Source organism: Tetranychus urticae, chromosome 1, assembly GCF_039701765.1.
Source record: "Tetranychus urticae isolate SD_2017Ah chromosome 1, NJAU_TeUrti_SD_1.0, whole genome shotgun sequence".
NCBI classification, from domain to species: Eukaryota; Metazoa; Arthropoda; class Arachnida; order Trombidiformes; family Tetranychidae; genus Tetranychus; species Tetranychus urticae.
The window spans coordinates 32,301,438-32,325,190 of NC_142958.1; the positions used below are offsets into that span (position 1 = coordinate 32,301,438).

The 23,753-nt window shown below is 31.3% G+C and overlaps 6 protein-coding genes and 1 long non-coding RNA gene across 13 annotated transcripts; 2 read left to right on the forward strand and 5 right to left on the reverse strand.

The window, feature by feature from the left end:
- Positions 1-228: 228 nt before the first annotated feature.
- LOC107361488 (uncharacterized) lies at positions 229-3,196 on the reverse strand. Its single transcript, XM_089270418.1, has 6 exons — positions 3,032-3,196; positions 2,744-2,911; positions 854-2,673; positions 734-788; positions 550-636; positions 229-474 (listed from the first exon to the last, which is right to left on the reverse strand). The coding sequence occupies exons 1-6, from the start codon at positions 3,078-3,080 to the stop codon at positions 281-283; spliced, it is 2,373 nt and encodes a 790-aa protein (XP_089126544.1). The 5' UTR covers positions 3,081-3,196; the 3' UTR covers positions 229-280.
- Positions 3,197-5,788: 2,592 nt separating this feature from the next.
- On the forward strand, positions 5,789-8,553 carry LOC107362119 (uncharacterized). The gene is made up of 3 exons (XM_015929129.3): positions 5,789-5,964; positions 6,310-7,944; positions 8,063-8,553. Exons 1-3 carry the CDS (start codon positions 5,907-5,909, stop codon positions 8,302-8,304), a joined length of 1,935 nt encoding a protein of 644 aa, XP_015784615.2. The 5' UTR covers positions 5,789-5,906; the 3' UTR covers positions 8,305-8,553.
- Positions 8,554-9,126: 573 nt separating this feature from the next.
- Positions 9,127-10,935, reverse strand: LOC107361563 (uncharacterized). The gene is made up of 6 exons (XM_015928401.3): positions 10,745-10,935; positions 10,588-10,647; positions 10,429-10,532; positions 10,056-10,338; positions 9,746-9,972; positions 9,127-9,669 (listed from the first exon to the last, which is right to left on the reverse strand). Exons 1-6 carry the CDS (start codon positions 10,830-10,832, stop codon positions 9,292-9,294), a joined length of 1,140 nt encoding a protein of 379 aa, XP_015783887.2. The 5' UTR covers positions 10,833-10,935; the 3' UTR covers positions 9,127-9,291.
- Positions 10,936-11,742: 807 nt separating this feature from the next.
- On the reverse strand, positions 11,743-13,757 carry LOC107361487 (uncharacterized). The gene is made up of 6 exons (XM_015928325.3): positions 13,605-13,757; positions 13,468-13,527; positions 13,283-13,386; positions 12,569-12,851; positions 12,264-12,487; positions 11,743-12,193 (listed from the first exon to the last, which is right to left on the reverse strand). Exons 1-6 carry the CDS (start codon positions 13,690-13,692, stop codon positions 11,804-11,806), a joined length of 1,149 nt encoding a protein of 382 aa, XP_015783811.2. The 5' UTR covers positions 13,693-13,757; the 3' UTR covers positions 11,743-11,803.
- Positions 13,758-14,936: 1,179 nt separating this feature from the next.
- Positions 14,937-20,186, reverse strand: LOC107362061 (uncharacterized). Of its 7 annotated transcripts, XR_016201088.1 has the most exons (9): positions 20,085-20,186; positions 19,954-20,013; positions 19,777-19,871; positions 18,464-18,743; positions 18,139-18,380; positions 16,599-18,062; positions 16,461-16,531; positions 16,275-16,378; positions 15,995-16,186 (listed from the first exon to the last, which is right to left on the reverse strand). XR_016201088.1 is itself a non-coding variant. In XM_089270422.1 (6 exons), the coding sequence occupies exons 1-6, from the start codon at positions 20,170-20,172 to the stop codon at positions 14,957-14,959; spliced, it is 1,134 nt and encodes a 377-aa protein (XP_089126548.1). In that variant the 5' UTR covers positions 20,173-20,186; the 3' UTR covers positions 14,937-14,956. The 7 variants fall into 7 exon arrangements, 5 of the variants coding, with proteins under 5 accessions (XP_089126548.1, XP_089126547.1, XP_089126549.1 ...); XR_016201087.1 differs by having other exon boundaries at positions 15,995-16,378; XM_089270422.1 differs by lacking the exons at positions 15,995-16,186; positions 16,275-16,378; positions 16,461-16,531; positions 16,599-18,062; positions 18,139-18,380 and adding exons at positions 14,937-15,334; positions 15,405-15,637.
- A 219-nt stretch (positions 20,187-20,405) lies between these two features.
- Positions 20,406-22,273, forward strand: LOC107362063 (uncharacterized). The gene is made up of 6 exons (XM_025160783.2): positions 20,406-20,505; positions 20,584-20,643; positions 20,723-20,823; positions 20,897-21,179; positions 21,247-21,485; positions 21,555-22,273. Exons 1-6 carry the CDS (start codon positions 20,418-20,420, stop codon positions 21,948-21,950), a joined length of 1,167 nt encoding a protein of 388 aa, XP_025016551.2. The 5' UTR covers positions 20,406-20,417; the 3' UTR covers positions 21,951-22,273.
- On the reverse strand, positions 21,299-23,058 carry LOC149094986 (uncharacterized). The gene is made up of 2 exons (XR_016201091.1): positions 22,549-23,058; positions 21,299-22,478 (listed from the first exon to the last, which is right to left on the reverse strand). It is a non-coding gene; the product is annotated as an uncharacterized LOC149094986 (long non-coding RNA).
- Positions 23,059-23,753: the final 695 nt, after the last annotated feature.

The following is a 23,753-nucleotide window of genomic DNA, read 5'->3' on the forward strand; positions in this document are numbered from 1 at the left end:
TCTTCAATCATAAACTAGGAGATGCGATTAGAAAAGAATCAATTAGATTAAATTATTGTTAGTTTCAACTACCTTCTCTTTACAAAAGATTTGTATGAAACTGAACGAAGAGTTTTATTACTAAAGGAGCTTAATCTGTAATTTAATTTTTGGAATATTAATTAGGAGTTTAAACACGATAATTGCTTAAACAGCAAGTTGTGTCGAAAATAAACACAGGACAAAAGATTTACAAAAGATATTCTTTAAATAAATAAATTTATATTATAACAGCATTAATTTATAAAATAGATGATTGATAATTAAAATCAGCTAACCATTTTTTAGTTTTTTCACTTTGAACACCGAAATCTTGATACAGAATCTCGAAATTTCGTTGAGCAATCATTCTACGTCTTTTCCGTCTTTGGATCATCCTTGCAACAAATCCAACCAGTACGAGTGTTATTCCTAAAAAAACTCCAATACATATAACTTTTGCGAAAAATGCACAAATTAGTAATCTATTATCAATCAAGGAGTGAATCATCATCAATTTTTTTCACTTACGGTAATCTCTATTTGATAGAATCATTCTAATTTTGAGACCAAAAAAGGCGAGATTGATATGAAATCCAGACAAGTTAGTAGATAATGCTGTTTGGATTAGATGCGAAGTTCAATACTTGTAGCATTATCATAATAGAAAAATTGCTTAAAAGAAAAACAATTATTATTGAAATTTAACACTTACCGCAAATTTCTTTGCATTGAGGCAACAAGAGGTCATCGCCATGACAGTCACATTCCTATTTAAAAAAGAAACATTAAAAATATGAAAAAAATGATGAAAATGATGAAAATGATCACCGACCTGATGGATGTGCGAAGTTGTTTCATTTTCAGTTGGATAGGTTGAATGTGTGAATGGAGTAGTGTTACCATCGGTAGTTGAGACGGTTTCTTTAGTTGTGAAGTCAGTTAAACTGGTTTCAGTTATTGATTGGCTGGTACTCGGCCTAATTGTGGTCACAGGTTGAATAGATTCGGACGTAGCTTGCGTTGAAGACTGTTCAGTTACAGAGTTTGTAGTTGATTGCACTGTCATTGTAGCATTCTCTGTCACCGTACTTGTGATCGGGTCTACCGTGGTTCCACTGTAAGACTGTGTTGAAGTATTTTCTGTCACCGTGCTTGCGATTGGATCTACCGTTGATTGAGTGTAAGATTGGGTTGAAATATTTTCTGTCACCGTACTTGTGATCGGGTCCACTGTGGTTCCACTGTAAGACTGTGTTGAAGTATTCTCGGTCATCGTGCTTGCGATTGGATCCACCGTTGATTGAATGTAAGATTGGGTTGAAGTATTTTCTGTCACCGTGCTTGCGATTGGATCTACCGTTGATTGAGTGTAAGATTGGGTTGAAATATTTTCTGTCACCGTACTTGTGATCGGGTCCACTGTGGTTCCACTGTAAGACTGTGTTGAAGTATTCTCGGTCATCGTGCTTGCGATTGGATCCACCGTTGATTGAGTGTAAGATTGGGTTGAAGTATTTTCTGTCACCGTACTTGTGATCGGGTCCACTGTGGTTCCACTGTAAGACTGTGTTGAAGTATTCTCGGTCATCGTGCTTGCGATTGGATCCACCGTTGATTGAATGTAAGATTGGGTTGAAGTATTTTCTGTCACCGTGCTTGCGATTGGATCTACCGTTGATTGAGTGTAAGATTGGGTTGAAATATTTTCTGTCACCGTACTTGTGATCGGGTCCACTGTGGTTCCATTGTAAGACTGTGTTGAAGGTTGTTCGGTTACAGGGTTTGTAATTGGTTGTGCCGTTGTTTGATTATAAGATTCTGTTTCATTTAGGTCAGTCATTGAATTTGGTTGTGCCGTTGTAGTATTTTCAGGCACCTCACTAGTTATTGGGTCTACTGTTTGCCAAGTGTCAGTCATTGTTGTATTTTTTTCAGTTATTGATCTTGAAATCGATTGCACTGTTGTTGTAGAATTCTCAGTCACAGAGTTTGAGATTGATTCAGTATCGCTACTTATGGTCGTTTGATTACTCATTGTATCTAAACTTGTTGGTACTTGCACTTTATCTGATTCAAGCTCAAATTTGCTGGTTGTAATTGATTCATTTGAAGTTTCAGCTGATACTTTCGTAGATGTTTCTGTTACATTTGGAATTCTTGCAGACTCTGATCCAAACGCTGAAGGTTCCATATTCGGATTGTATATGTTGTAATCCGTATTATTCAACTGCGAATCTATATTACTCTTCGAATTTTTCGTAGTTGTAGTTTCGACATCCAATGAGAAACTGAAATTTGCGTTAACAGCATCAGTGGTGATCGATGGTGTTTGCCCAATATCATTTTGTTTCATTGTTTTATTGTTATCGATTTCTTTTCCATCAACAATCGTTAAACTTGATATTTCTAAAGGGTAAGAAGTGGGCGAGGTAGAGATAATATTTTCAGTGGAGCTTACTGATGATTGTTGAAGAATTGATTCCTCCGTACTCGTTTCTTCTATCTTCTTTAGTGTTGAATTATCAGAAAATTTAGAGTCGGGGAGGTTAACATCTGATGCCTTTTCATGAGAGATAATCGTTGAAGACGATATATTTGTTGTGAATCCAGGCTCTGATGTCCCATTAGTATGAAAGCCACTTCCATTTGGACCTGTAAACAAAAAAATACCTAGAAGTATAAAATACTGATGGATACTGATGGATAAAAGTAAACTGCTTACTTTCATCAGCCAGACTGATTGTCAGCCTATTTGTTTCACCATCGGTGTTTAAAGACCTTATCTTTCTTATGTCATCTTTGCTGGCAATTCTTGACTGTCCAAATGCAATTGAAGTCGAGTCATCCCGTAACCATCTTGAATCATCACTAAAATAACTGTAACAAAATACTTTTAAAATAAAGCAACATTAAGAGATGAACGATTAACGGATTTAATGTGATTATTCAAAGATAGGGGTCGTCTCAAATTTATTAAGACTAACAAAGACAGATTTTGAGAAACACTTACTTTGAAAAATTGCTATTGAGATTAACAAAAGAACACTTTTAACTTCCATTTTAATGTTAACAGCTTGACTGATTGCTGTTAATTAATGTAAAGTTATCTAACACGGGTTTACACTAGAACAAGTTATCTGAATCTGGTAAAAAATCAAACTCACAATATTACAATCAAAAATGGATCTAATCTTTTGACTAAAACGAGAAACAGTTTGTGCTCTTACATAGCCTCTGTTAGTCATACAATCATTAGCTGAATATTTCTCGCAATTATCCAATTTTTAATGATAATCAAAAATCGCTATTGTTATATGTTAAACACTGCAAGTTATTAAAATGTTTGACATTGATATTTTTCCGTAAAACTATCTTAGTAGTTTGATAGTTTGGAATCAAGTCGATCATTGGAGTTATTATTATACAATCAATTATTGTTTCCTTTTTTTGAATCCATAAAAGGTAGATTCTGTGGTAGATTATATTTAAACATTTAATTGTTATACTATCAAGGTAAACAAGCAATCCAAAAGACAAATGATAATTTAGGAATGAATCTACTTCATTGTGAATTGAATCTTCAATTATATTTATTGACATCAATTCAGATGAAAAAGATTTGTTTCATTTGATCCTTTGAAATTGATAGCTTTTAAAAGGGTTAACTTTCAGTTCATAAACATTTGATTAGTTTTCATTAATCATCAACATTTGAACATTGGACCATCAATGATTTCAATATTTATCGATTGATTTTATTTTTAGAGCAAGTCAATTGAAAAGCAAACAGTTGCATACAAAGTGTTAAATTTTACTGTAAAAAAGGATTTAATTTTCTATCAATTCTTATTTTATCGAGACTTGAACCTGATTGTAAAATCTGAAATGGAAACAGGTGCGAATCAAAACTTATAATCAAGTTTCCTGATTAATTTGATTTTCTTGATATTGACTTTTATCTAATGTTCTTGTAAATTACAAATCAGCATCAAATTATCATTGAGAATCGACTCTGTTATATTTTTCACGAACCCTTCGATTACCATTACTTCATGTAATTTCATTGAAATATCAACTCGAAGAGTTTATCAAAAATCGTTTATTGTTTTGACGCACATTTCCCATTAACACCCATTTTCTTCCAATTCATGGGATAGACTAACATTTAAACAAGTGCGTTTGTTTTTCTGATATTTTTGATAAATGTTATTATGTATTATGTAAATTCAAAGTCTGTAGATCTCACTTGAAGCTGAAAAATCAGAATTTTCTTTTTATTAAAGTTGATTTTTTAGATTTGTGTGGCGATTCATCAGCAATTATGATTTTCAAGAATTGCAACTCCATTGAATAGTTTGATTTCATACTTTTAAATTGAACTCATCAAAGCAGATCAATTCATGATTATTGCATTACAAAAGGCAGTGTAAGATGTTCCCATTTGTAGACTGTCTGATTATAATTAAAACCTGTCGAGATAGGGTTTCAAATTGAAATTTCAACCTGGTATTGAGGTATATCCGCTTGGATAATGAAACTAGCCATATTTGTAGTTGTTTTCAAACTTGATTCCGTTTATGATGGGAAACACTAACAAAGCAAGCGCTTTTAAAATTAAACAAATGATCATGTAATGGTGAATATGTACATGTGTTTATAATTTGGTTATGAATTTTTGATCTTCAACAAACTGATGATCCAAATATAATTTTGATAAAATAGCATATAAGATGTCTCAGTCTGGGCTTGGATCCAGATCAGATAAAATTGTGATTGGAAAAGTCAAATCGGTTCCACTTGTTGGTTCCACGAAGAATTGGTTCCATGTGTAACAAAATATAACTGTCATCGCAAAAAAGTATGAATCGAGCAATCAAATTGATTGAGAACAGAAAGGGCTCATTTAATGAAACTTGCTGCTAATTCCTATTGGTTACATTGCTCATCTCACCACCAATCATGCACTCAAAATATCATGTAAAAATTCTGAGAAAGATTCATCCAGGGAAGCAAAATAATTTGAGATTAGATTTTAAAAGGTTAACTTTCATAAACATTGACATTTGAACTTTGAACAATTCAAATATTCATTTTAATATAAACTTTGTACAACTTTCCATCATTTCATTTTTAATTCAATAAGATAATGAAAAACTAGATTTGAATGTTTGTTTGTATTGAATGGCGATTAGAGCCTTTTGATTCAAATTTTGATTCAACTTAAATATTAACTCTTTGAATTAAATGAATAAATTCTTGACTTAATTGTTGATATCATTTTTGACTCAATTAATTTTTTAGATTGTCTTTAAAGTGACATTTTTTGGATAACCGTGGCTCGTAACCTAAATACATTGAAACAGTGTTTTTAATCAACCTTTTATATATTTGTATCAATTTGATAATTAAATGATTTACTGGATTCTGTTGTGAAACAACAACCTTTATTATCATGCTTCCTGATCAATTTGATAGGCAAATTTGAAATTTGAAAAAGATATTGGAAATACAATTGATAGAAAAAGCGAGGCACGAATTTAAATGAATCCTGAATTATTCAGTGAAAGTATTCACACATCTGTGCTATCACTTGTTTTTCAATTAATTGAGTCATATTCATTAATTGCAATCGTTATCATGTAGTTGAAAATTATTGTTTTGATCAACAATTGTTGGATCCTCTTATTTTATCATAAATCAACCTGAAATGGTTAATAAATTAATAAATAAATAGAGCTGCAATCGGAATTTAAGCCTAGTTTTGTTCTCGATTCAATGTAATTGATTTATATTTTTGAAATATGAAATGCTGATTTTATCTCCTTTTAAAGTATTGAAATTATTCGTGAATTGCAGTTGAAATCATTTAATTTATTCAAGCAAAGATGAACAAATTTAGTTATTTTCAATTTGTTTCAATATTTTTCATTTTGACAAGTGAAGGTAAATAAAACTAAATACTTAAGTGAACAGATACCAATCTTTAATGGATCCAAAGATTTACATAAGATCAAATGATTGTTTTTGCCACTTGAGGTGTTACTTTGTTAAATGTTTTGTGTTACCCAAACAATGATTTCATTGTAATTGTCCCAACAAAACTCTTATTATAATTGTTTTATTGTAATTATTTGTCCTGGAAAAAATTGACCCAATTAACTGTAAAAGGAAAAATTAGTCAAAATTTAATTTCAATCTTTTGTGAATATGACTCCTTTGGAAGTCTACCTCAATCTTTTTAGCTATTGTTTACTTATTGATCTTTTTGTATTTATTTCTTCTTTCTAGTAAAATGTAGTTCTTTGAATTGTGACTTCAATTCAAATGATTGTGCTTGGTTTACACTCGGCTATTCGATTTCTACTTGGACATATACTGGTTTCCAAATTGATGATGCTCACGGAGGTTACCTTCAAATTCCGACAAAACCTACAAGCGATATAGACCAATGGGCATCAACAAGTGGATTATCACAATTAACTACTTCTGTGTACAATCTATGGTACATTCCTCAATCAGGATGTTTTACATTCTCTTATCGTTTCTATACAACAACTGACAGCAAGCTCACTTTAACTCTTGAACAAAGCTTTGGTGAAAAAATGGTACTTTGGGATATTAAAGGTGAACAATCTATCGATTGGTCCAAGGCATCAGTTTATATTGATAGTTCCAACGCTGAGTTCCGCTTAGATTTTACTGCTTCCATTACTTTGAAAAACTCTCTCGGTTTACAGGCTGATTGGATTGTATCTCTGGATGACTTCACTTTCGTCAATGATAAATGTTTGGACCGGCCTCAGAAAGTGAATGCTAAAATAGAGGATACTTTACCAGATGAGATAGCTGATATCGGGAAAAATATTTATACAAGTGGACCTGTTGATATCAAAGAATTGGTCTGCTTCAGTTTCACCTATTTTTACACCATAACAAATTCGCAAAATGTTGGTAGTCTTTTGATCATGTTAGAGACAATGTCTTCTGATGGTAAACAAGCGGTGAAACCTAGAGAAATACTTCCAATAGAAAAAATTCCTTTACATCGAGAATTGTCATTGAATCGAAACCATTTTGAAAGGACAATAGTCGTTGATCGAAAATCTTTTTATACTATTTCGTTGGCTTATGCAGAAGAAGCTCATTCATCTGTAGTTCTAGTCGATGATGTCGCTATTAAAATGGAACGTTGCCCAAATGAATCACCCAAACAGGAGACGGACACAACTGTAGTTTTGCCTGAAACTGAAACCCCACCATCCACAACCACAGAATGCTGCATAACTGAGCCTTGTATTTGTGTTCAATCTACTCCTGAAATGCCTACTTTTAATCCGTCTAGGCTTACAACATTTGTGACTCATTCAAAAATCTCTGCTGTACCGACATCTACGATTAAAATTGATCAAGAAATAAGCTCAACACCGATAACTCAAACTGAACATACAATTTCTGAAGAAAGTACAACTCATTCAACAGAATTGCTGTCAACTAGAGATCAATCAACAACATTCGATTCTTTGTCCTCTACCCAAACTACTGTTCATTCAAAAACTAATGAAACACCTCTCGAAGAGGTAACAAGCTCTTCATCAGAACTCCAGTCAACACTTACGGATCACATTATATCCACAACTGCTGAACCATCACCTGAAAAAACACAATTCACAAATAGCACTGAAGCTGTTGTAACTACGACTGACCAAAATGATGAACCATTCGAATCATCAACTAAAATCATTTCGACTACAGATCATCAAAATGTTGAACCAAATTCTAATACAACTCAAGCCCCTCAAGTGATCCATGACCCTCTAACCGATGAAAATAACAATAAAACTGATCCATTTGATGCAATAAATTTTGGCAATTTAGGATTGAATTTGATCGCAATATTTAAATTTTTCTTTGGGGAACGCTCATGTAAGAAATTTACTATTACTCTATGATATAATTTTTCATTTTAATTGACTTAACATTTCAAATTATTGAGCCAGTCATTTAAAATTCAAACATTGATTCGATTTCATTTATTTTTCAGTCATTGCTTCTTTGAGTGGACTTGCCGGTTTATCCATTCTTATGATTAGTATTTTAATTTTAGCTCTCAATTGGAAAAAACAAAGTGAAGTTCGACCGCGTGAACTGGTCGTCTCAGCTGCTAATGGCGAATTGGAATTAAATACTTACACATTTCGACGTCGAACCATAACTCTAAGTCGTCTAGAAGATATGTCAAACTCTAAGCCACCATTAAAACTCCCAAAAGGCGAAAATGTCTAACGTCATTAGGTACCCATTTCATGTATCATATTAATTTACACATGTGATCTTAAAATCAGTTCGATCTCATTACTTTATAAAAATTATTTGAATATTGTTTAATTATGTTTTTAGTGACTCAATGGATATTATCAATTAATACATGATTCGAGTTAGAATATTGTTTTATTTCGAAGGAATCTAATTTTTATTCGTTCAACTTAAGATGTTTTGGTTCACTTGAAATAAAATTACTCCTTAATATTTGAACAAGCTTTCTTCCAACCAAAACGTCTGCATTTAATTATTTTTTCATAATGTAAATCAATCAATGAGAAATTAAATGCTAAAAAAGTGCTCATAAACTACAAGATTGTAACATTTGAAAAGACGAATTGTTTGCTGCAAAAAACATTATTTCATAAAATCAAAAGACCAATACAAACACGTTTTGTTGATAAATGAGAATCGATTATTGATATAAATTATAGAATCATGCGAGGAAGTAGTTCTAAAAGTTCGGGAATATACTCATCAGATATTTCTGTGCGGTTTCTGATAGCCGAATGTTCCGAATCCGGATATTTGCTTAAAATTAATTCCAATCAGGATAAATATGATTCTGTAATATCAGGAAGAGCAAAATAAAACACTGGCGAAATCCAAGCTTTAAATTTTGAGAGTAACTTTAAATGACTCTACCACAAAATACTGATTTTTAGCTTTTGACTGATGTATAAAATGTTTAATAATTATTACTTCTTAATTGTAAAATTTCATCTGAACAATTTGTCTCAAAGTTTTTCCGCATAGGTTATTTAAACAAAATTGAAGAACTAAATCTTCTGGGAAATGGTTTTTAATCATACTATTGACGGAAGGTTATCGACAAATTGAAATAAAAATCTGATACAAAAATATTTATCATTTTAACGAACAAAAAAATTAAATGCCAAAACGCAGAAACAATTCACTTTGTGACTCAATATTCCCACAAAAGGTCGTTGTTTATTCATCAGGATCAAGTAAAAGTGGCAAGTCATCATAATTTCTGAGGAAACAGTATTTCATGAAATCAAATCCATGACCAATACAAACATCTTTAGTCGTTAAATGAGACCATTTTTTAGTGATTTTGGGTCTTTCTTCATAATAAAATGAAATTGAGCGATTATGCTGTCTACAGAACTGTTCAATATATTCAGCTGACTTTTCGGTTACTTCTTCCGATTCTCTGATATCAATGAGAAGAATACGAGGAAGTAACTCTAAAAGTTCGGGAATATTTTCATCAGATATTTCTGCGCCTCCTCTGCAAGCTAAATGTTTCAAATTTGGATACTTGCTCAATATGCGTCTTAAGACTGACCAATCTTGAAATTCCCTCTGTAAGGAAGAGAAAGAAAAAGAAACACGAAACATTGTAAAAATCTGAGTTTAAATTTTTATGAGAAGTACTGACAAATTTGATAACTAAATCTTCTAAGAAATGATTCTTGATTCCACTGTCGACGAAAAATTCACGATAAGTTTCGATATAGTGAAAGGCACTTTTCAAAGCTGGACAATGATCTGCAAGGCTGAATCCATAATAATCACATGGCTCAATTTGTGCGTTGAAACATATTTCTAAAATCTCTAGCTTTTCGAGAACAGGTCCAGTATAAAATGTGTCTTCGGAAGGGTCGCCTGTTTATGAACAATAAGACACAAATTTATGATAAGAAAGAGGCTAAAGAGGCAAATAAAACAAGAAAATATATATTACTTACGAACGAATTCATCAATATGAAGTCTCTTCAAATTTGGAAAATATTTAGCATATCTTGCAAAATGTGAAACATTACAGCCTGTTATGTACAATTGTTTCATTATTGGTCCTTGGATTTCGTTGGCGAAAAAACTACAAAAGTGCGAAATCGCTAACATTTCAAGCGATGGATTATGGAGAGTAACATTTTCCAGTTGACTTTTGCTGTAAGATGTCAATACAAGTCCTTTGACTTTTAAATTAACGACAAAATTTACGTCAAGATTCCTGTAAATAGCTAAAATCTAGAGCAAAATAGAAATATTTTATATTTTTTATCGAAAAAATCGGGATTTATCTTTTTGGTGGTTACCTTTCTTTACGATTAGACTAACCTTAAGTTTAGGGAACCATTCTGATACTTGGATTCCCTCAAATCGATCATCATCTTTAAAGATTATGGTATTGCCAGCAGGATAGTCTACCTTTGTGTAAACATCTAAATTTAAAGTTTATGTGATAATTGCTATTCTCCTCATTGACTTGTAGCTTACCTGTTAAATATGAAACATTTCGTAGCCTTTCAAGAACCAAAACTTTCCATCTTTCACAAACTAAATACAGTAAATAAAAAAATTAATGTTTCAAATTTAAACAGTTCTAGTCAAGTTATTTCAATTGCATGAGATAATCATCAAAATTTGAACTCACCTTTAGAGCAATTCAGAAGAGTATCAAATCGATTTAAAAGATTGAAAATATGTAATAAACAGTCATCAGGCAATTTATCGATATTCATTTTATTAACTTCAAAACCAAAATAAAGCGTTTTATAAAAAGGCCGAATGTGAAATAATTGTTTATGAATCAAGCAATGAAACAAACTTGAAATAACAAGAAATGTATCAGATACAGTCAACCCTCGAGTTTTTTGTTTTTTTGGAGTGCTGACATCTATGTGAACTACAGGGGGAATAATTAAATTTTACAGTTTAAACAATGCATCCAGTCTAATGACTTCCCCCTGAAGGGAGAAGGGTAGAGACTCTCTACTAGAGAGGCTAAAGGGGAATCATTAGAGTGGATTAATTGTTTAAACTGTAAAATTTATTTTTTCCCCCTGTAGTTCACATAGATGTCAGCACTCCAAAAAAACAAAAAACTCGAGGGTTGACTGTAATTGAATAAGTGTGAATAGCCACTTGTTGCTATTCATCGAGCTATAAATTTTGTAGCGAAATCTTTTGACAAATTTGGTGAGTTTGTAGAGGCATGAAAATAAGGACACAGGGAAGAACGTGAACCTGAATACGATCACAAAATAGATGTTCATTAATCCATTATTCTCATTGTTCTTCCTTTTGTTAAAGAATTTTCTAACCAACATTAAATGACTATCTTGGTCAAAAAATTGAATAGCAACCATCTGCAGAATCAGCTATTATACCTTTTCATTTCATGTTATTTTCAGTGTTTTTACTTCAGTGATTGATATTAATTTAAAAAAGTCTTCTCAATTGGATATTGATTTAAAAGTCTTGTTAGTTACGCATTGTGTCCGTACAATAATTGAGACTAGCTCACCTCTGCTATTAATCGAACTGTACTTTCAGAAAAAGTTTGTGATTAATTTGTTAATTAAACCTCAACCTACTGAAACATGATTAGGAATACATGTATTAATACAGGCCGAATTTCAATTGAAAACATTTCGGGAATAATTGAAACTTTAATATTCAAAACTCAATATTTATTCTAAGGAATATTGTTTTATTCATCAGGATCGAGTAAAAGTGGCAATTCATCAAAATCTCTTAGGAAACAGAATTTCATAAAGTCAAATCCAAGACCAATACGACTGTATTCAGTTGATAGATGAGGCCATTTTTCAGTGATTTTGGTTTCATAATCATAATATAATGAAATTGAACGATTATGACGTCTACAGTATCGGTCAATATATTCAGTTGACTTTTTGGTTACTTTTCGTGATATTCTGATATCAATGAGCCTAATACAAGGAAGCAATTCCAAAAGTTCGGGAATATTTTCATCAGATATTCCTGTGTCATATTCATGCTCTCTTCTGATAGCCAAATGTTTCAAATTTGGATATTTGCTCAAAATGCGTCTTAAGATTGACCAATCTTGATCTTCCTCCTGAAATTTTAGAAAGAGAAATACGAAGCATTAGAAGAATCTGAGTTTAAATTTTCATAGAAATACTAACAAACTCAATAACCAGATCTTCTAAAAAATGATTTTTGATTTCACTGTCGACCAAAATTTCTTCAAAATATTGAATGTAATGAAATGCACTTTTCAAAGCTGGGCAATGATCTGCAAGGCTGAATGCATGATATTTCCATGTATCCACTCGTGATCGGTAACCCATTTCCAAAATCTCTAGCTTTTCGAGAACAGGTCCAATATAAGCCCCGTCATCCAAGAACCCTGTTTCATAAAAAAGAAGATACGAATATTATAAGATAAAGAATCAAATAAAACAAGAAAATAAATTTATTAATAGCTTACGGCTTTGTTCATAAATATGAAGTCTCTCCAGATTTGGAAAATATTTAGCACAGCTGGCAAATTCAGGAACACTACAACTGGTTAGAAATAACTGTTTCAGTCTTGGTCCTTGGATCTTATTGACGAAAAAACCCGATAATTGTTTGATCGCTAACATTTCAAGCGATGGATTATGACAAGTGTCATTTTCCAGATCAAGATAAATATCACATTTAAATAAAAGTCCTTTGACTTTTACGTTCAAGATGAAATCATTATCAAGTTTTCTTTTAACATCTAAAATCTAGAGAAACAAACTTTGTTATTTTATATGCAATAATTTTGACCATTTTATAACACTTATTAATAATAATTAGATGGACAATATTTCCCATTAAATTAACTAAAATTTAGTTATACCTCAACCTAACCTTATATTATAATCTTGTACCATTTACTCAAAATGCAAGGTTGATTAAATGTTCGGATGATTTATATTCACTTTACTTGATTCATGGACATGAATATAACTTTGTCGAACTGATCAAGAATAAATTCTTTATCCTTATCCTCTTTTCCTAGAATCTTAAAGTCAATTTATAAACGAATAGCAAATTGATAATTAAATTCCGACTTATTGTAAGTAATGACACAATTTTATAATTTTCATCTTAACTTTCATCTTTCACATTTCCAATTTCTTACTCTATTATATTAATCATAATATTAACAAACCTTGAGTTTAGGAAGGCATTTTAATAGTTCGAATCGCTCTAATTGATCATCATCCTTAAATAAGATAGTACGACTCGCAGGATAACCATCCACTTTCAATGAATCTTTATCGAAAAAGGAGTTTATTACTATCATATCCATTGGTTGATAACGAATGTTGGGTTCACATTAAAGTTTCAACTAACCTGTTAAGTAATTAACATTTTTACATCGTTCGAGAACCAAGTATTTCCATCTTTCACAGACTGTTGATAGTTAAAGACAATTAGTAGGGTTTTCAAAGTATAATAACAATGTTAATTAAGATGAAAGCACAATTTACCTCTAGCACAATTAAGAAGAGTATCACATCTATTAATAAGATTGAAAACGTGTAACAAACACTCATCAGGCAAATTATTGATGTTCATTTTAGCAACTTGAAAGACAATGTGAAAACAAGATGAAGTTTGCAGCTATAAAAAGGCAAGTATGATGGGATTGTTTAGTGATGAACATTTTATTATGAATCAAGTAATGAATCAAACTTGAAATGAAATGACAGATAATTGAATAAGTGTGACTTTTCAAGAAAAATTTTGTCACAAATTATACCATTAATTTAATGATTATTTTCACCGCCATTGTCATTACTGTCCTTCGAATAAACTTTTTGCAACATTTTTTATTGATTCAATCAATTTACATGTTCACCATCAACACCAAATGCTGTTATGTTACAATTAATGATCAATAACTACGTCAAGCCATTGTCTTTCCACTAATAAACAACAACTAAAATAAATTAACAATCATTGTAAAAATCTAAATATTGTCATTTGGCTTTGATTAATGACTATCATGATCAAAATTTAGATTTGCAACTTTCTTCTCGTTCATTCATGTCTGCAAAAAAGGTAATTGTCTAGATATACGCACACATGGATGAGCCTTAATTTAACACACATTTCGATCCGATCACAAAATAGACGCTCATGTGTCCATTAAACCATTTAATGGATTCCATTATTCCTATTGCACTTTCTTTTGTTAATCGATTTTATTACCAACATTAAATGATTGCATTTTTGGTCAAAAATCGACCTGCAACCATTTTCAGAATTAGCTTTGATATCTTTTCATTTCATGTTATTTTCAGTGATCGATTAAAAAGATCGTCTTAATTGGATATTGATTTGAAAGTCTTGTTACAGTGAGGTACCGGTAGTTGCGACTAAATTTATAGATCTTCTTTTGACCAAATATTGCGGTGAACAATTGAAAGAGTTTCTAATTTTTTGAACTGCATGTTAAAACGCCGAGACTCGATGATTATAATCACATTTATCCAAATATTTGAATGTAAACAACCTATGAAAGGGGTCTTATATCAAATTTAGTCGCGATTACTGGTACCTCACTGTACTTTTTTCGGTAAAACAGACGCTTTCCTTTCATTAATACAGTAAATAACTGATTGGTATCCGATGTTCATAATAAGTGAGGATAGCTGACTTATGTTATTTATTGCGTCGTACTTTCAAAAAAACCTTATAAAGTTTGTGCTAAACCAATAAATTATACCTCAACCTGCTGAAACATGATTAGAATTATTGAAACAGGCCGAATTTCAATCGAAAACATTTCAGGAATAATGAGTATTGAAACTTCAATATTTTCTCTAAGGAATGTTGTTTATTCATCAGGATCGAGTAAAAGTGGCAAATCATCATAATGCCTGAGAAAACAGTATTTCATGAAATCAAATCCACGACCGATTCGCACACTTTTTGTTGATAAATGAGGCCATTTCTTTGTTATTTTGGGCCTTTTTTGGTAGTAAAATGAGATTGAACGATTACGACGTCTACAGTACCGATCAATATATTCAGTTGACTTTTCGGTTACTTTTAGAGAGTATCTGATGTCAATAAGAGTAATACAAGGAAGTAGCTCTAAAAGTTCGGGAATATTTTTATCCGATATGTCCGAGTTTCCTCTTATAGCCAAATGTTTCAAATTTGGGTATTTGCTCAATATACGTCTTAAAACTGACCAATTTTGATGTTCATGCTGTAATGTTAGGAAGGGAAACAAGAAACGTTGTAAAATCTGAGTTTAAATTCTTAAAAGAAATACTAACAAATTGAAGAACTAAATCTTGTAAGAAATGATTTTTGATTCCACTGTTGACGAAAAATTCTCTATCAGTTTGAATATAATGGAAGGCACTTTTCAAAGCTGGACAATGATCTGCAAGGCTAAATCCATGATAATGGTCTAGTTGCCCGTTTTGTTCAAGATGAAAACATATTTCTAAAATCTCAAGTTTTTCAAGAACAGGTCCAGCATAAAATTCGTCATCAAAAAGGAAGCCTGTTTTATAAACAAGAAAATATGAAAATATTATAAGATAGAGTCAAATAAAACAAGAATATGAATAGCTTACTCCCGTATTTTTGAATGTGGAGTCGTTTCAAGTTCGGAAAATATTTAGCATAACTGGCAAATTCAGAAACACTACAACTGGTTACGAATAATTGTTTCATTATTGGTCCTTGGATCTCATTGGCGAAAAAATCCGATAATTGTTTGATCGCTAACATTTCAAGCGATGGATTATGACAAGTGACATCTTCCAAATCAATATAATAGTCACATTTAAATTGAAGTCCTTTGACTTTTACATTCGAGATGAAATCATTATCAAGTTTTCTTTCAACATCTAAAATCTTAAGAAAAATAAACTTTATTATTTTACATTTAATGTAATTTGCATAATATTGTAATTTGGCTTTGATTATTAACATGTTAATCAATATTAAATTTCCAACTTGTTAATTAATGCTTCTTCAAATTGTTTCCAGCTTCTAGTCATAATGTAAGTAATGGCTCAATTTGATAGTTTTTCATCTTTACGTTGATCTTTCCAATTTGACAAAGTTGAGGATTAGGTTTTGGTTTTCAATTTTATGTTGCTTACTCTATCATATTAATCATAATATTAACCAACCTTGAGTCTAGGAAACCATTCTAATAGCTCTAATCGCTCTAATCGATTACCATCCTCAAAGAACATAGTATAACTAGCAGGATAACAATCCCTTTCCAATGAATCTTTATCGAAATAAGAAGTTTATTACTATCATCTTTATTGGTTAATAACAAATGTTGGGTTCACATTAATGTTTCAACTCACCTGTCAAGTATTTAACATTGTTTAATCTTTCGAGAACCAAGTATTTCCATCTTTCACAGACTGTTGATAGACTAAAGACAATTAGTAGGGTTTTCAAAGTATAATAACAATGTTAATTGGGATGAAAACTATATTTACCTGCAGCACAACTCAGAAGAGTTCCAAATGTATTGAAAAGATTGAAAATATATAAAAAGCAGTCATCGGGCAATTGATCAATATGCATTTCATCAACTTTAAAAGACAATGTAAAAACAAGATAAAGCTTGCAGTTATAAAAAGGCCAAATGTCAAAGAATTGTGATAAACAGTTTATCCAGAATCAAGAAATGAAACCGATTTGGTATAAAACAAATATCAGATAATTGAAGTGTGAATAGCTTATTCCTACTACTCAGACAGCTGGTTACCAGAAATTATTCCTGGTTAAATTAATTAGTTTAATCGCCAACAGATGGACCCAAAGTAGTCTACAGATTTGTTGGTTAACTTTTGGTTTTTGTGATCATAACTTGTTTGTGAAGGTAATCATACTATTTAAAGGACAATAGTTAATTAACATTTACTTTTGATAAAATAAACCAGCAATCAATCGAATACATGGACGAGCGTTAATTCAACACACATTTCGATCCGATCACAAAATAGACGCTCGTGTGTTCATTTATCCATTATTCTCATTGCACTTCCTCTTGTTAACGGATTTTCTCACCAACATTAAATGACATTATTCCTGGTCAAAAAATTGACCAGCAACCACCTTCAGAATTAGCTTTTTTATTTCATGTTATTTTCAGTGATTGATATTAAAAATTGTTAGTTAATTATTGTGTCCATACAACTAGACTGTTGCGGAAAATAAATTATATTTGTGCAACTTTGATTGATCAATAACTTTTATCACACTGTGTTCAAAGCCTAAACTTTGGTGATGTTTAATGTTATGAGTTATATAGTTTTGCAAATTACTTTTTTCAAACAAACAGAAGCTTTCATTCAATTAATGTAGTAAATATGTAGAATATTAAAATGTTCATAATAAGTGAGAATAGCTGACTTATGTTATTTATTGAGCCGTACTTTCAAGAAAAGCTTACGAAAGTTTGTGATAGATTAATAGATTATACCTCAACAAACTGAAACATGATTAAAAATATTACAGGACGGATTCCAATCGAAAACATTTCAGGAATAATGAGGGTTGAAATTTCCATAGAATGTTGTTTATTCATCAGGATCGAGTAGAAAAGGCAACTCATTATAATTTCTGAGAAAACAGTATTTCATGAAATCAAATCCACGACCGATTCGTACTCTTTTGGTTGATAAATGAGGCCATTTCTTTGTTATTAAAGGTCTTTTTTGGTAGTAAAATGAGATTGAACGATTATGACGTCTACAGTACCAATCAATATATTCAGTTGACTTTTCGGTTACTTTTGGCGAGTATCTGATGTCAATAAGAATAATACGAGGAAGTAGCTCTAAAAGTTCGGGAATATTTTCATCAGATATGCCCGGGTTTCCTCTGATAGCCAAATGTTTCAAATTTGGATACTTGCTCAATATGCGTCTTAAAACTGGCCAACCTTGTGGTTCATTCTGTAATGTTAGGAAGGGAAACACGAAGCATAGTAAAATATGAGTTTAAATTTTTTAAAGAAATATTAATACTAACAAATTGAAGAACTAAATCTTGTAAGAAATGATTTTTGATTCCACTGTTGACGAAGAATTCTTCATCCGTTTGAATATAATGGAAGGCACTTTTCAAAGCTGGACAATGATCTGCAAGGCTGAATCCATGATAATTATCCAGCATCCCATGTTGATCAAGATAAAAAATTATTTCTAAAATCTCAAGTTTTTCAAGAACAGGTCCAGTATAGCGCCTGTCAGCAAACGCATCTGTCATGAAGCCTGTTTCATAAAAAAGAAGATGCGAATATATTAATATTTTAAGATAGAGACTCAAATAAAACAAGAAAACAAATATATCTCACTCCCGTATTTTTGAATGTGAAGTCGTTTCAAGTTCGGAAAATATTTAGCATAACTGGCAAAATCAGAAACCAAACATTCTACGTATAATTGTTTCAGTGTTGGTCCTTGGATCTCGTTGGCGAAAAAACTGCAGAAGTGTGAAATCGATAGCATTTCAAGCGATGGGTTATGACAGGTGACATCTTCCAAATCAATATAATAGTTATATGCAAGTTGCAGTCCTTTGACTTTTACATTCGAGATGAAATCCTTATCAAAGTCTCTTTCAATATCTAAAATCTTAAGAAAAATAAACTTTATTATTCTACATTTAATGTAATTTGTATAATATTTTAATATGGCTGCGATTATTAACATGATAATCAATATTACATTTTCAACTTTCTTCTCGTTGATTCATGCTTCCTCAAATTGTTTTCACTTCTCACTTTAATCGTACTTTTTACTCAAGATTATGATGAAAGGTTGATCAAATGTTAAGATGCTTTATATTCATTGACAGATTCATTATACAGTTGTCGGGCTGTTCAAGATTGGAAAGATTGGCCCAGTCCCGAAAATTTGGGATATTTTAAATCAATAGACACCATTTGATGCCTTAAAGTGCTCATTTATCCACAAATAGACACAAATGGGCAAAAATTGGTGAAATTAATTTCTTTTAAATTGAAGTTTGTTGGTTTGCCGGGACATAAAACCTGAGCCTATTTGTGCGATTTAAAATTTCTCTTATCCACATTTTTCGAGAAAGTCGAGTTCAAACGTGGTTAAACATGGTTGATCGGACACTTTTTTTCAATCTGTTGAAAAATCGAGAAAAATGCGGATCGTCGATGTGTACCAACAATTTTTATCGAAGAATAAGTTTCAGCTCTCTAACTCGTACAGTCTCAGAAAGTGGAAAGTTTACTTAAAGTGAACTGATCTGTTGCACAGAAATAGAAATTTTTACTGTCAAAATAAACACGTTTTCTAGTTGACAATCAAAAGTTACATCAGTAAAAAGTTTTCATGAAAAATCTACTTCCATAATTGAACAAAAGGCGATCGAAGTTTAAACTTTGACCTCGATTATCTCGGAAAATATCGATCGGAGAAATTATTTTAGAGCTAAATTTGTATGCTTCTAAAAACCTAACAAAGCTCAACACTTAACTCGAGCATTCGAGTTTTTGCCTGCACTCCTTTTTAAAATAAAAACGTCTTACGACAACATTAACGCGCATAAAATTAAAAATATTTGAAATTGCATATCAAAAGTTCAGACTACAATATTGCAATAAATCTAGTATTAATCAGAATATTAACCAACCTTGAGTTTAGGAAACCATTCTAATAGCTCTAATCGAACATCAGCTTCCAAGAAAATAGTATAACTAGCAGGATAACCACCCCCTTGCCATGAATCTTTATCGAAAAAAGGAGTTTATTACTATCATCTCTATTAATTTATAACAAATGTTATATTCACATTAAAGCTTTAACTCACCTGATAAGTATTTAACATTTTTTAATCTTTCGAGAACCAAATATTTCCATCTTTTACAGACTGTTGATAGTTAAAGACAATTGTTAGGGCTTTGAAAGCATAAGATGAGATGAGATGAAAGCTATATTTACCTTCAGCACAATTCATAAGAGTCTCAAATCTATAAAAATGTTTGAAAATATATAAAAAGCAGTCATCAGGCAAATTATCGATATTCATTTCATCAACTTTAAAAGACAATGTGAAAAAAGTGAAGCTTGTAGTTATAAAAAGGCCAAATGTTGTTTAGTAATGAACAGTTTACTATGAATCAAGCAATGAAACAAACTTGAAATAAAATGAAATATCAGATAATCTGAATAAGTGTAAATAGCTTCTTGCTGCTATTTATCGAGCTATAAATTTTATGATTTTGAAGCCGGCATAACTTCAAGCTGTATTCATTCCCTTCTCGAGTTGATGAAATGCATATTGATCAATTGCCCGATGACTGCTTTTTATATATTTTCAATCTTTTCCATAAATTTGGGACTCTTATGAATTGTGCTGCAGGTAAATATAGCTTTCATCTCAATTAACATTGTTATTATACTTTGAAAACCCTACTAATTGTCTTTAGTCTATCAACAGTCTCTGAAAGATGGAAATACTTGGTTCTCGAACGATTAAACAATGTTAAATACTTAACAAGTGAGTTCGAATTTTAATGTGAACACAATATTATAATCAATAAAGATGATACTAATAAAGGCCCACATTTTCAATAAAGATTCATTACAAAGGGATTGTTTTCCTGTCAGTACGCTATACTTTAATCGTGATGACCGACTAGAGCAAATTGAAATATCAAAATGGTTTCCTAGACTCAAGGTTGGTTTAAGCATTAACGGAAATCAAGACAAGGGATTGCTTCTGGCAGATTAATTTATCAATATTTTTGAAGATTTTAGATGTAGGTGGAACCCTTGACGTGGACTTCATTTCTAAATTGCCAATCAAAGGATTGTGTTTATTGAATTTATTTCATGATAGTATTGTTAAAAACACATTTGATATTCCATCCGTTGAAATGTTAGCAGTTCCAAATTGTTATGATTTTTTTACAAACGATGTTCAGGGACCGAAGCTAAAGCAGTTATTCATTTCCCATTGCAATATTTCCAAGTTTTCCAGTTATGCTAAACATTTTCCAAACCTAAAGCGACTTCATATTGCTAACTTTCCTTGTAAGTATCAACTGTTTTTTAGTTTATATGGTACTCAGTATATGCGTAACTTGATGCTTATTAACAGGGTGCGCTGAAGGAGACCAATTTTATACTGGACCTGTTCTTGAAAAGCTAGAGATTTTAGAAATGATTTTTCACGCAACTGCGGAACCAGATTCGGAGCCACATCAATATTACGGATTCAGTCTTGCAGATCATTGTCCAGCTTTAAAAAGTGCCTTTCATTATATTCAAACTGGTAAAGATTTTTATGTCAACAGTGGCATCAAAAATAATTTCTTAGAAGATCTGGTTATTGAGTTTGTTAGTATTTCTATAAAAATTTAAACTCAGATTCTTCTAATACTCGTATTTCTCTTTCTAAAATTTCAGGAGGAAGATCACGATTGGTCAGTTTTAAGACGTATTTTGAGCAAATACCCAAATTTGAAAAATTTGGCTATCAGAGGAGGCGGAGCAATATCTGATGAAAATATTCCTGAACTTTTAGAGCTACTTCCTCGTATTATTCTTATTGAAATCATGGTCTTCGAAAAAGTAACCAAAAAGTCAAATGAATACATTGATTGGTACTGTAGACGTAATAATCGTTCAATTTCATTCTACAATTATTATCTACTCCGTTACCAAAATAGAGCTGAAATATTAGCAAAGAAATGGCCTCATTTATCAAGTAAACATGTTCGTATTGGTCGAGGATTTGATTTCATGAAATACTGTTTTCTCGTACAATATACTGAACTGCCTATGTTACTTGATCCTTGTTAAAAACAACAACGTATTGACGGAATATTGAGTTACGCAGTGATTCTTTCTGTATTACATCGAGATTGTCTGTCTCCTTTGTCTTTGGACTCTATGATTTCATCTTCAAAGACAAATGCTGTACGTGTGCTTACGTCAACCCTGACAGTCTACACTGGCTAACACAATGCAAAAAATATGTGCACCTAAGAAAAAAACCTCATCTATATATCCACGGAATATACAAAAACAGAATCACAATTCCACAACTCTGTATTCCAAAACCAACAATATGTAAACCCTCAACCACAAAAATACACCTTAAAAAAATTATCCTAAATTTTACATATACATATTGATTATTTTAGGAGTATCAGTTGAAATGTGGAATATGGATCCTGACCGAGCCACTAATCAAAAAATGAAAAAGAATCAGTGAATTCGGTCAATTCATATTTTCACTCCTCATTCCAGGTTCCATTTCGACAAACCATCATCAGTCATGCCATAATCACCAGTAACTGAAATCATAATGAGGTTTTCATGTGTAGCCTATTAAAGATATCAATAGGTAAAATATTAACTTTTTTACACTTAAGACTAAAACAAACGAGTTACTTACCATTTCTTGTCGATTTCTGAATACGAAATCTAATATCTGTCAACTAATAAAATATCAGATTGTACACCAAACAGTTAACATAAAAATTAGAGATAAGTTGGATAACTGGATATTTGGTGGGAAACTTGAAATAACTGGTTACCAGAAATTATTCCTGGTTAATAGTAATATGTTTGATCACCAACAGATGGACCCAAATAAGTCTACAGATTTTGTATTTGTTGGTTAACTTTAAGTTTTTGTGATCATAAATTGTTTGTGACGGTAATCATACTATTTAAAGTGGTTTTCATGTAAAACCAGTTTACTCCTTTGAAATTTGCACAGTTTATTCTGGAAAATCCCAGTTATTATTACCAAAAATATAACAATAACTTCACAAGAGATGAAAAGGAGAAAGACAATGTTGTTGAAAGAAAAGTGAAAGATAATCATTATAATATAGCGCATTAATTTTCATTGAATGTTGATAAAAAATTGGACTTTAATACTTTTACTTGACTAAGATCATTTGATTTTTGCGAGTTAACTCAATTTATCCAACGGAATGAGCTTATATCTAAGTAACTAGGAAAAATTATCAAAAGACATTTAAAGGACAATAGTTAATTAACATTTACTTTTGATAAAATAAACCAGCAATCAATTTGATTCTCAAATGTTACTCTGGTTGAACCATTATTTTCACCGTCATTGTCATTACTGTCATTCAGATAAACTTTTTCAACATTCATTGATTCAATCAATTTTCATGTTCACCATCAACACCAAATGCTGTTATGTTACAATTAATGATCAATAACTACGTCAAGCCATTATCTTTCCACTAATAAACAACAACTACAATTAATTAGCCATTATATCCGTAAATACCTTCAAAAAGGGAAACTCAAATGACGTTAAAAACTTGAAAATCAAAAGGACTCATCAGTTATTGTCAATGGTCAGATATTTCAAGGAAAGGTTGAGAAACAAAACACGATTCAATGTTTGATTCATTTAAAGGGTCAATACTGGTTAAAATATGTAATTGAATTAATTTCTGATCAAATACATGGATGATTGCCTTGTGATTTTAAAGTTAAATCAATTGTCTCTCGATTAATCATCATTTGAATCACTTTTTCCAAGAAACTCACAATTGGTGATGCGTATTTGCTAAATATTGTCATTTGATTATTGACTATGATAATCAATATTTAGAT

Coding starts and splice junctions, on each gene's coding strand:
- LOC107361488 (XM_089270418.1), bottom strand. CDS start 3,080: ATGGAAGTTAAAAGTGTTCTTTTGTTAATCTCAATAGCAATTTTTCAA. Junction 2,674..2,743: donor AATCAGTCTGGCTGATGAAA/GTAAGCAGTTTA, acceptor TTTTGTTTACAG/GTCCAAATGGAAGTGGCTTT. Junction 637..733: donor TCAATGCAAAGAAATTTGCG/GTAAGTGTTAAA, acceptor TAATCCAAACAG/CATTATCTACTAACTTGTCT.
- LOC107362119 (XM_015929129.3), top strand. CDS start 5,907: ATGAACAAATTTAGTTATTTTCAATTTGTTTCAATATTTTTCATTTTG. Junction 5,965..6,309: donor TTTCATTTTGACAAGTGAAG/GTAAATAAAACT, acceptor TCTTCTTTCTAG/TAAAATGTAGTTCTTTGAAT. Junction 7,945..8,062: donor TTTCTTTGGGGAACGCTCAT/GTAAGAAATTTA, acceptor TTTATTTTTCAG/TCATTGCTTCTTTGAGTGGA.
- LOC107361563 (XM_015928401.3), bottom strand. CDS start 10,832: ATGAATATCGATAAATTGCCTGATGACTGTTTATTACATATTTTCAAT. Junction 10,533..10,587: donor AAATGTTTCATATTTAACAG/GTAAGCTACAAG, acceptor CTTTAAATTTAG/ATGTTTACACAAAGGTAGAC. Junction 10,339..10,428: donor AATGGTTCCCTAAACTTAAG/GTTAGTCTAATC, acceptor ATTTTGCTCTAG/ATTTTAGCTATTTACAGGAA.
- LOC107361487 (XM_015928325.3), bottom strand. CDS start 13,692: ATGAACATCAATAATTTGCCTGATGAGTGTTTGTTACACGTTTTCAAT. Junction 13,528..13,604: donor TCTTCTTAATTGTGCTAGAG/GTAAATTGTGCT, acceptor AACTATCAACAG/TCTGTGAAAGATGGAAATAC. Junction 13,387..13,467: donor AAATGTTAATTACTTAACAG/GTTAGTTGAAAC, acceptor TTTTCGATAAAG/ATTCATTGAAAGTGGATGGT.
- LOC107362061 (XM_089270421.1), bottom strand. CDS start 16,686: ATGCATATTGATCAATTGCCCGATGACTGCTTTTTATATATTTTCAAT. Junction 16,379..16,460: donor CAATGTTAAATACTTGACAG/GTGAGTTGAAAC, acceptor ATTTCGATAAAG/ATTCATTGGAAAGGGATTGT. Junction 15,335..15,404: donor AAGATTTAGTTCTTCAATTT/GTTAGTATTTCT, acceptor CTAACATTACAG/CATGAACATCAAAATTGGTC.
- LOC107362063 (XM_025160783.2), top strand. CDS start 20,418: ATGCATATTGATCAATTGCCCGATGACTGCTTTTTATATATTTTCAAT. Junction 20,644..20,722: donor CAATGTTAAATACTTAACAA/GTGAGTTCGAAT, acceptor TTTTCAATAAAG/ATTCATTACAAAGGGATTGT. Junction 20,824..20,896: donor AATGGTTTCCTAGACTCAAG/GTTGGTTTAAGC, acceptor ATATTTTTGAAG/ATTTTAGATGTAGGTGGAAC.